This window comes from Fopius arisanus, unplaced genomic scaffold (genome assembly GCF_000806365.1).
Source record: "Fopius arisanus strain USDA-PBARC FA_bdor unplaced genomic scaffold, ASM80636v1 scaffold00137, whole genome shotgun sequence".
NCBI lineage: Eukaryota > Metazoa > Arthropoda > Insecta > Hymenoptera > Braconidae > Fopius > Fopius arisanus.
In genome coordinates, this window is record NW_011887876.1 from 118,623 (window position 1) to 130,825 (window position 12,203).

The 12,203-nt window shown below is 35.7% G+C and overlaps 1 protein-coding gene across 9 annotated transcripts in view; it reads left to right on the top strand.

The window, feature by feature from the left end:
* ERR (estrogen-related receptor) overlaps positions 1 to 12,203 on the top strand; it is a 103,730-nt gene that overhangs the window by 10,454 nt on the left and 81,073 nt on the right. For all 9 annotated transcript variants that reach the window (XR_892719.1, XR_892720.1, XM_011313993.1 and 6 more), the window contains 2 exons: positions 2,032 to 2,184; positions 10,971 to 11,078. Coding sequence is in view for 7 of the 9 variants with exons in the window: in XM_011313993.1 (XP_011312295.1) it covers positions 2,032 to 2,184; positions 10,971 to 11,078 (261 nt within the window). In the remaining 2 variants the exon portion in view is untranslated. The remainder of the gene's footprint in view (positions 1 to 2,031; positions 2,185 to 10,970; positions 11,079 to 12,203) is intronic.

The window sequence follows — 12,203 nt, forward strand, 5'->3', positions numbered from 1 at the left end:
TCTCCTAATGCGATTGCGCGCTAATTATGTTGTACACGGAATAGCTCCAGCCATTCTGCACTTTGTCCAGAAAAACTGCGAAAAAGGAAATTTCATCAACGTTTTCTTGTGGATGAATGATGCGATAGAGGTCTAATATAATGCAATCGACGAATCTTGATGTCATTCACTACTGATTAGATTATAAATTGAATCCCTCCAGTCGTTTTCCAATTTAAAAGAAAAGAATGGGAAACGAAATTTCTCAAACATTTTTTTGTGAACAGATGATGCGATCGAGGTGAAGCGTTTCAATGCAATTCGCCGCTGATTATGTTATACACTCACGAGCTACAGTCGTTCACCAGTTTGTCGAGAAATATTGTAGCAAAAAATTAATCAGCGATTTCTCGTGAACGACTTATGCGATCGAGGTCTAATATGATACAATCGAAGCGTCTTCATATCATTCAGCACTGATTGAATCATAGATTGAATCGCTCCAGTCGTTCTCCAGGTTTTCCAAAAACAAAATGGGAAACAAAATTTCGCAAACATTTTTTTGTGAACGGATGATGCAATCGAGGTATAACAAAAGACAATTGAAGCGTCTCGATGTGTTTCGGTGCTGATTCTGTTGTACACGAAATAGCTCCATTCATTCTCCAAAAAAGCGTTATGGATTTTGGGGGGTATAAAAATTATTATAAGACAGGAGAATCATTATAGAACAGGAAGTTATTGGTTCGACCCGTTGAACGGGTCACACCCGCATGAATGCATTCGCCAGCAAGCCACCCACAACTACGCACCCCACTTCGGGATCGAGCGAAGCGAGCGACCAACAACGCGACTACTAGTTTAATTAATAATTGAGAAGATATAGCGATAAATTTATTTTCAACACACCTGCACAGAAGTTTCGCACTTTGCTCTCTGATAAGTGAAGACTTTCCGTTCTTGGGAGCAACGTTTCACTCTAAGGCGCAAAGCATTCACTTTCCTCCCGCTCTTCAGATGGCAAAACACGAAAGTTCCTTTGCAGGCATGTCGAAACATAGCATGTACATCTCGATCGGGAAAACATGACTTTCCGCCCTTGATGCACAATATACTATTGGTGGCCTGTAAGGCACCACTGAATTGTTTTTAGAATTTAGAATATAGCTATTCATTGCAAATCAATTTTTGGATTATAATGTAAAAAAAAACAGAATAGCTCAAACAAAACCTGCTTCAAAGTATTTTTGTCATTATATATTTTTTTTTAAATAATATGTTTACGAAAACATAATAAAACACTTTTTCTGTCATCTTTTTTCAGAGGTGTAGAGAAATACTTAAGTTCTTATCTTTAATGAACAAAAAATAATCCTGATAAATAAAATGAGATGAAATACTGAAATAACTGATGAAGTTGAAAAATGAAATAATTGATATTCAATAATCATTGTTTGCTTTATGTTGAGTTTATTTTCCGTACTCTAGAACCTTGAGTTAAATCATATGAATCTATCTGATTATCTCAAATTCAAAAATAACATGACCTGAGGTTCATGGCAATATAACGAATTATCATTTTAATTCCCTGTTCATTGTCCAATAAAACAGATAAGTCAAAAAATCAATTAGAAGAATATATTGTAGTGTTATCATCCTAATTCAAACAGATATATTAGAAATATAGTGCAGGCCCGGTCATTCCATATTACACCGTTGAAATTTAGATTGGGTGGCACTGGAAATGGAAAAATGGAGGCGAGTAACATTGTTCCAGTACATTCCTTCAGATACATATCAGAATTGTTAATGTAGAATGTTTTTTGCATCTGCTTGATGCAACAGCACTAGATGCATCCTTATCTCTCTTCAAACATACTAATTAATTAGAAAATATATGTTTCAAAAATGAAGCATTGCGTAGATTTCAATTAAGTTAATCTCTTATTACGATTATTACATGATAACTAAGTGATTTCAGACATAAATAACTTCTACCAATCCCTACCGATAAAAATCACGGGATAATAAAACGCACGAATTCATTTACAGGTGTGTATGATGTCTGGAAATGTATCTGAAAATATGATTTCGAGCAATAGACTCCTACCTGGCATCAAGCAGGAAGTGGATAATCCAACAACTGCAAGCCAGAACTACCACCAGTCGTGCTCACCTAGTACAACAATTCAGCCAATTTCAGAGGTAAAATCTATGAGATGTAACGAGACAATTATCTTGAAACTGTTTTATTCATTAATTATTTTATCATTTACCGTCTTTCAGAGACTTGCATTGCCCCTTCCCAAAGCCCTGAAATTTACAATTATTATGAACAATTCTAATCCATATTTGAAGCCTTAAGATTTTAGACTCATATGACTCGCCAACCGTCACCTTCGGCTTGGATACCAATCCTATTCGAGTAAAAAATCGCAAGACATTTTTATGTCGGGACATATTCCGCTTTAGATTTTTATTGCTGTACATATGTTATGGTACACGCTATATCTCAAAATTCTTTGATTACTTCAAGGTTTGTTCCAGATTGGGTTAGGTCTCTGTATCCTTTTTAAATTATGTACTTAAACAATTCGAAGAATAAAGACCATTACTAGTAAATGGCAATTTACACAAAACTATTTTTTTGCTAGTCATCATTTCATAAACATAATTTTATAATGATAATATCGAACAATCGAGTATCGGTGAACGATGGTGGCCGATGGGATGGTGGTAAATCGGATGTTGGTAAACAGATTCTGGACAATACATCAGCCACGTCTATATGCTTGGAAATTACTACGTGAGATAGGCGTGTGTCTGAGGGGTTGTCGAGCGGGCTGTCTGGGTGTCTTAGTTTGGTCATCTTTTTCAGCTATGTTAATGATTTCTTGAGTATCGGGTCTTGAAAATAGGAGAAGTGGATGGGCGTAATCTAGAATTGGATTATGAAGGGCTTTATATATTTTGGTGATATGATGCATATTCACAACTTGATGCTTTATAGGTGAGACGTTGGAATTGTACCCCTCGTGCAATACATTTTTTCTTTACGAAATTAGCATCTGCTTTAAAGTTTAAGTTGCAGTCTATTTCGCCTCTGAGATCTCTGGTATATGCACACGGGGAGATGGGGGTATTTTGGAAATAAACTTGGGAGATAGATTTGCTGGGTTTTAACAGAAAATTGTATCTATTAGCATTTGGAGTTGTTCATATGGAATGGGTTTTCTACATTAAAAGGGGGCAACCTCAGTTCTAGGAGCTACTCCAGCTACTATCCTTTATTAGGCAAAATTGTCCCAAATCATAACGTTTACGGCTACACCCTCTTCGGGCCCGTAACGCCCTGCGCGTAATCAAGAGTAGTAGGGATATGTGGCGGAAACTTGGTAGTGGAAAAAGTAAAATAGTAAAATTTTTAATTTTGCTAATGGAAACATTTTCTTAGTTATTGCATTTTTTGTTATTTTTTTGATTCATTGTTGGTTGTTTTTGATGGACTTTACGAAAAAGGAGAGTTCGTACCTTTCATAGATTCATCGAAGAGAAAATATTGTTAGGAAAACAATCATTAAATATTATCATACTGTAAATAGACCTGTCTTAATATGCATTTTCAATATTTTTCGTTTCTATATTTCCCTCTATTAATGCCAAATTAAAATGCACAAACTTCTCACAATGAAAAACATTATCAGCGTTCTTTTCTGTTTGGAGATATTTAACGCATAATTATTGAGGTGATCAATACAATAACGTGTTTTTCACGTATTCAGACTTTTTCTGGATAAAAAATGAGGGTAATACAGTGTTTAAAAATCAACAGTTAAACGATGGAATTGAAAGTTGCATAATCGTGGATTTGAGACGATAAAAATTAAGCTGTCCAATTTTCGTTGCCCCTAACATTTTCGGTCATTTTTACAAATCACGTGAAATTGTTAAGAAAATTTCTTATTCAAGAAAGATTTCTCTTTCCAAAAGCAAAAAAAATTTGAAATTGTTTGGTCCAGCTTGAGTGACTTAAACAAATGACTGCAAATATTAGTGGCGATGAAAATTTGGACAATTATTGAGGAGGAAATTTTTCCACCTCAAGCTCACGAGCATCGCACTTCCATTACCACCGATGACTGTTGAATCTGAGCCATCATTTTTAATTCCATTTTTTTTAATCAAAAAGAAAATATCCAAACACGTGCATAAAAATTAAAACCATTTTCTTTTCGCATTAGATGTTACCCCCACCACACGAATATACGGCAACCTTTGTAATCATGTTAGGTCCCTTACAATTGGAATTTTAATGATTTTATGGCTACAGCTCTGAACCTACTTGAGGTTGCCCTCTGATCTATATCAGGCTTGGGCAACCTCTGCTTTGACAGCAGGTCGTGCTCCCAACCTCTATTAGTAAATAACAAAGAGTAAAGAAGAGCTCATTGCATCTGAGGATGGGCCTTTATGAGGCAGGTCCTTAAAAGCCTTCTCCTCCGCTGAGATCCACCCAAGTGGGGATAATGCTTAAGAAAAGGAAAAGTGGAGAAATTTCGCTGAAGAAAGAAAAAGCGAGGAAAATAGTCAAAAATCGAAAATTCGAAATTTTCGATTCCATCACGATTTTATTTATTTTGGAAGCTGACATGACAAATAAAATATAAAAAAGTCTGTTCAATTTCAGAGGCGAGGAAGAAATCCCACTGTGTCATGTTCCAGTGGTCCCGCAATTATTCATTCAAGAAATGAAAATGATAGAGGTACAAATGTTAATTGAATAAAATTAACGAAAAAAATTATTAAACAAGAAAATAATTTTTTATATGAACAAATAACATCAGCTGGTAAAAAATGCAGACGCTGGTATTTTTTCTTCCATATATTTTTCGGAAAGGACAAATAATTTGAAAAGCAAGTTAAAAAATATCAATAATTCAGGATGTTGAATTTTTAGAATGTGTTTTTTCCACGGATAATAGTTATTTCACATTTAGTTTAATAACTCAGGAAAATTCCCAACTGTTCCATGAATGTTCTAATTTCAAAGAAGAATAAAAAATGAAACTTTTTGTTCTGTAATACTGGTTAAATTTAAAATAAAGAAATGCGTCATATTTCAACTTATTAGATTTTTCAGACTATTGAGTGTGCCATAGCGCGATTTTATACTTTCAATCTTGATTTATCGCTGCACTGAACTTGAACAATGGGGACGTATTATGGACCAGTTTGAAGATCTTGTTGAGATTTTCAGAATTTCGTCTAAAATTTTTCATGAAATAAAGTTGATGGAATGTTAAACTTCTCCATATAGTGAAACTTGCGTGCCATGTTCTGAAATTTTTTTCTTTCTTCATGTAAATAAGCGAGTAGACTTTTGTTCTTTTCTCTATGGGTATATATCTCATATACATTTTAGTTGCTCGAGTTAGATGATTTTTCATGAAATTATGGGAGTTTGAAAAAAATTGTGGTTTTAGACATTTGACTTGAATTTCAACTTGGCGTGGAATTTTAGATATTTTGAAGTGTTGCAAACTATATGTATATCATTTTGAACATAATTTTGGACTTTTCAAAATGGTACATGTTTCATTCGATTCAGTTCCATTTTGATGGAGTTATTCAAGTTTTTTTATATCTCTGATGTTATGTCACACCCTTAAATTTCCAGTTTTGAATTTTCATCGTTACTTTGGACTATATTGATGCAATTTTCAAAATGATGTTTGAAACTGTTGTTATGACTTTAGTGTCATTTTTTGAAAATTAGAATTTTTGAAATGTGAATGTGGGAGTTCACCCTTTTTTTTTACAAGTCAGTGTATACATGATATTCATTCGGGAGCTTATTAGACAAACTTAAAAATAAGGTTTGAAGCGTTTTATTTCGATCATTTCTCATGAAGTTATGGGAGTTCCAATAAAAAATAGAGGATTTTCATGTTTTACTTTAATTTTAACTTGGGCTAAAATTTTTGATAATTTCAATTAAAGTAAATGGGAATATATATATATTATTTTGAACTATTTTCTACTTTTCAGAATGGTATGTGCTTGATCATATTCGGTTACTATTTTCATGCCGTTATTGGAATTTCTACCATCCCAAAATTATGTCACATGTCCTAAAAATTAATATTGTTTACCAATTATTCTGCCTGTTGATTTACCGAGCGGAGATATGTTATATATCACTTTCAAAGTTTCAAAATATTTTACATGAACGTTCATTGATTCATGAATATTTTCTAACATAAATATATTTTTTCCCGTTTTCACTGGACGATCAATTTCGTTTTAATTTTGCGGTACTGCCAAGGCAAGAACCATAATATTTATACACCATTTTGAGGGTCTTTTGCAGGTCTCCGAAGTGATATGTTAACTCTGATTTCAATGATGTTTTTGTTTTCAATTTTTACCATTAATGAGACCATAATTTAGATATTTTACACTAAACTGTTGCGGCTTCGAACTCAATTCGTAAGGATATATCATATATTAATTTGAAGGCCTCAATGAGATATATCAAATGACGTTTCAGTTATTCGATTTCGATAATTTCGCTTTGAGTCATGACAGTTTTTACAAAAAATAAAATTGAAACTTATGAAAAAGCCCAACTACAGTTTTCCATTCTGTTCTGCCTGAATGTCGTGATGTATAGTATGATTTATGATAGAGTACTAAAGGACTGATTGAGAAGGAACTTCCGTTGAACATTGAATGTGAATTTGGATAGTAAATCCTGAGAGTGAACGGATGTCGATAAAATCGGTCGAAATAGTATTCAAATTGACGGGTAGAACATAGTAATGAAAATTAAGAGTGAGGGATACGGGTCAAGCTTAATTGTATAACACCACTATCGTCTTTACTCGTCTCTTCCTGAAAGGAAAAAAAAATTGTCTGCTTAAAGGGCTAAGGGTCAAGGATAACAGCCCAGCCCGAGACAGTCCAAAAAGGGCTAACTAAGGGAGTAAACGGCTCGAACGGTCAAACCTAATAGTAGAACGTTAGTCGGCCTCAGTGAATTTATTCTTAACTGCTAAGGCTTTCCCAGCCCTGTTCTCATCTTCAGCCTTTGGAATTCTTAGCAGAGTTATATTCATTTTCTGAACAAAGACCATAAAGTTATCTCGCCACCTCAGAATTTTGAACAATTGTTCTATTTTATTTATTGAATTGCTACAAATATGGGCTGAAGACGAAATAATTATTAAGGGTCGTTCCTCATTCTGAAAGCATTAAAAAAAATCTTTATTGATGGAAAGTTTAAAGTTTCCGCTCGATTGCACGGTTGCCCCCTGCCGATATCGGTCAATTCATGGCTCAAGGAGGGAGGAAAATCGAATTAGAGCAAGAAGTTTCGTTCAGTGGCGCCTCTCCGAGCTCTCACTAATGAAGCTCAGGAACCGCGTGACCCGATGGGCTCGGTAAATGTATAGAACAGGTCTACCGCTCCGATCTTTTCGGCATGTATCCAGATTTGAGGCTTTTTCTTCCCGTTTCCGAATGTCCAAGAACTAGTCTCCGGAAACAATTAGATCAGAAGTTACGCGCATTTTTATACCGCTCTTTGTATTACCCAGGGCCACGGCGGGGACGTGGCGGTGTTCGGCCCCAAAGACAACACATGTTGACACATTCATAGACAAGGGGATACCACATGTTGACTCATTCATTGACAAGGGGACAACACAAAGTGGCTCTTTAGTCGCTATCTGTCTGTTGTTTATTTTCCACTTCACTACATTCGGGACACTTTATCTCACTTGTCGGCCCTTTTTTGTTCCTCACGGGAGTACCATAGTGTCGTTCCCATACCAATGGTATCCCCGAGTCGCACGTTCACAACAAGTCCCGACTTCGTACTGGCATTCTTTGATACCACTCTCCCTCTTGCCTTTTATCACGCTCATTGACGAAGGCAGTTCCCCACCAGCGCAGTCTCATCGCTGCTAGAGCTAGACAGTCACATAGGATGCGTAGACTGTCCTCATTTGCTTCATTACAGAATTTGCACCACCCATCCGAGTCCATGCCGATGACTCTGCAATGTTCTTCAAATCTGCCATGACCTGTGAGCAGCCTGATCGTAGTGGCCAAACTTTCCCTGTCCATGGCCAGACTTTTCCTGTCCATGGCCAGTAGGTGTTTCGACCTTTTCTTGCTGGGGCCAGGCATGGTTGCCCTGACCTTTCTGCTGGTCTTTGTGTCTTTCCACCGCTCCGATTGTTCACGTCAGAGCTTTTCCTTTATGTGGCTTACACCCACGGCATGGGGGATACCAGAAGCTCTGAGCACTTTTTCATTGCCAGAACTTTCGCTTGGAATACGGTAGCCATAATCCCTAAGGACCAGTTGCACTTGTAGTTTTCCTTTGGCCCGTACAGTCTTGCTCCAAAGCAGCCTCTGTATCCTGAACCATCTGCATAGTGCATAGTGCATGACATTGGTGCCTGTTGTCTTTACAGTTTCCCAGTTCTCCCTCTCAGGGATGTAGCTTTTAAAGGCCTTCCTGATTTGGTACTTCCTGCTCATTCTATCTTGACTCATGTTCCAATGATTTTTCTTGATAATGTCAAGCTTGGCCTGTGCCGCTCCCGCTTGCATCCATTCCCACTGGCACAGGAGTCTATAAGCTGTACTATAACTTACTTGGCGCGGTTTTTCCCAAGAACTAAAGTTAGAGCTACAGATTATCTTCAGTCACTTTTAATTATTAATCAAATTTCATTTTAGCATTATACTGTAAATAAAACCGCGCCAAGTTGGTCCTGCCTCTACTGACTTTTTTATTTTCATTATTGAATCCTTTCAATCGAGTCGTATCACTTTTCTTGGCGTTTTCATTTACATTTTCCGAGTTTTTTTTAATTTCTAGGAGCGCCATAGTTTGGCAAAACACAACTTTTACTTGGCCCAGTTTTTTTTTACAAAAAAACCAGTTTTTGTAATTTGGGGAGATTTGACAGATTTTTTCAATATAAGTAACGAATTATTTTCACGTTTTCCAAATTTTTGTCACCCACATCACGTTTTCGGTTCATTTGAAGTATATTATTTGCATGATTTTTTTTACATAATACACAATGTGTTTCAACAATTTGACCAACACCTCTCTACATTTATGCATGATCTGGACCGAATCAATTTTTTTTTTAATGTCCAAATCTCGAAATTCATACTTCCATCAACCTCCAAAATTGACTTCACTCACATCTGTAATTACACACATAAATAGGTCAAGAACTGCATATAATTTTCCAACAAAACGTAAACCTAATATTGGTTACGATAAAATAAGCAATTATAATTATGGAACTAAATAAAAAACATGAAATCCTAGAGAAGAAATCAAACACTCTCCTCTGTTTCCTTGTTACAATTCAACGGTTTGAATACACTGATGACAACATCTAAACGCCAAATTTGGCCTAGGTTAGGTTGGATCGAACTGCTGCCAACTTAGTGACTTCAATGTAACCGAAAGATAATAGAAATCGCGAAAATATTGAAATGAGCCCGTTGCCATGGGCGTATTTTTGCCAATATTAATCGAAAAGAGGGAAAACTTGTATCAATGAAAAGTTTGATGGCGATTTATATAATATCTGTAACTGTGCACAAATTTCATGTAACTTCTGGCGTTTGAATTTTATGGGTTGAATACGATTAGGAGGTAGTGGAAGGGGTAGTGGTGTCGTGTATAGATACACCGTAGCTCTCGACCTTATTTGTTGGATAGAGACGAAACTTATACTTGGCCGATACGCTACCGCGTAGCTCAATAAATGATAGCGTTACTTCCACTGTCTCTCAACTTGATCAAGAAGAAATTATAATAATTATTACAAATAGTACAAATAATGTGCTGTGAATCAATAAAACAATAAGTGTAGCTTATCATATTCTAATTGAATCAAGAGAGTATTCAAAGTTGTTTGAATCATCCGTGAAATTTTGTTAAAAAAAAATAAAAAAAAAATTTTGTTAAGGCCTGCATGAATTATCTATCGAACGTGAGTTTAGTTTGCAGTTAATGTTGTTAGGCTAACATCTGTAAAAATCTAGGATAGAAATTGTGTTGTGGAAACCACTTCGATGCTTAAAAAAAATAATTTAAAAAAAGGGGGAAAATGGGTGCGGGGCAGTAAAGTGTCATATTGACTTAAGGTGATGTATCAAGTTTGCAGAAAAATAATTTAAAAATACGCAGTTTATCAGCTACCATGATGGCCGGCATGAATACATTGGCCAGTCCATTTTGATTCTCCATTGTTATTGACTGTCGAATGCATTCTTCTCTGCTATCATGGTAGTTGCTAAATTGTGTTTTATTTTTGTATAGATTTGCTAGCTCTATTTGAATCAATATTGCTCTTTGCCCCCTGCCACAACTATTCCTCTTTTTTGTTTCCGGGTGAAAGCTTTGTTTTCATAATCTTTTGGCAACCATTGGAGTGGTTTCTACACCACAATTGGAATCCCAGATTTTTATATATTTAGGCTAATAAGATGAAATTCGAACGGAAAATCACGTTCGACTGATAGTCCATGTGCGCCTTGAACATTAAAATTCAATTGATATCACTTAAAAAGACTCATTAAGGTAGTTAGCTTTATTAGCTTCGTAGTTAGCATGAGAAAATTTCCATCAAATTCAATATATCCCCTGCATTTTATTTATGCCCCTCAAACTGTGATGCAACATTATTCAAAAAATTAATGAAAGTGTGGCGCAAAAATTTGATAAAATGAAGCAATGCATTATTGTTTACCAATTCACACCCAAAATGAAGTTTTTAGATTAAATCAAATGTATGGTAGCTCCGGAAATCCTAAAAGCATTGCGGACTACGTTTTTGAATAGAATATACTTGTGGCCAAGATTCAGAGCTATCTAAAATGTATGCACGTAACATTGAATGGAATCTGTCAATATTTTCATCGGTTCTTAAAAAGAAAAAATTACATTTCAGGTGACAATTAAAATGGACATGGGCGACTACAGTGGAGGGAGAGCGAGTCCTGGGAGTCCTGAAATGCAACACTGCTCTTCTACTACGCAACCGTTAGGAACGTCAGAGGTAATTCGAAAGTGTCAATGAGTCGAACGAGGGACGTGAAAGTCTTAACCTATCTTCACACACAGATTTGTATAATCTGTTATTTTCTAAAACTATTCATTTCCCTGCAAGATTATTAAGATATTATTAATAAGATTGCTAAGGTACTGTTGGATTCGGGCGAATTAGAGGTTATTTATGATGATAAATAAAATAGAATTCGGCCTAGTAGCCACAAAATATTTTTATTTAGTGGATGCTTAAAGTTTAAAGTGTTAGGCACATTTCCACTTGCCATCTTCGTCTTTGAAATTGTTATGATAAATGGACCAATCGTTAAGAATTTGAATGAATGGAGGATCAGTGTTTCATCTTCAACAAATTGTATTTTCATTAATGTTTCAATTATTGATTTATAATCAATCACTGTGAGGGAAAAGAAAATATCCAAACTTAACAGTGATTTTGGAGAGCGAAGGAAGAGGGAGGATGCGAATAAGGAGCCATGAAAAGAATATTATGCGTTTTTCCATTCGCCTAATCCGGTAATTCCCGAGAAAATCGCAACCGAGCCGTTTGTATAGAGCTGCTGATCATCTAGTCATCTGCGGAAGGTCTTGTTCAAATCGCACCCGCGGGCCAAGAACAGTCTAATGTCGAAGTCGAAGAGGCAACCCATGTCCAGCAGAACCTTGTTTACAATCTAATCCTTTGCAAGCCGCTACAGCAAAAAAAATGGTTTCAATTTCTCGTAACTAGTATTTATGGATTCAGCAATGTTAAATTTTGTCTCTTTATAGTCATATCCTATTTTGTGCCACCATCGTTAAATCATACAATGAGTTTGAAAATTTCTGGTCCACCAATCAAAGAAATTACAAATAATCGTTGTCTTACTCCCTTTTCCGTCTTCCAACGCTCTCCTGAAATCCAAAAGAGAAGAAAGTTAATTTGTTTTTTGGAAGTGAAGAAAAGTGGCTGTAGCAACAGTATCACTCTTTTGTGTATGCAAGCACCGTTGAATAAATAACATTTTTGAATCTGTGCAACCACCTTAGTTTACGCAAGTTTCAATTATCAATTCATTTTCATCCAAGGTAGTTTTTATCAAAGGAATATTTTCAAATGACAGCCGACGCAACCCAA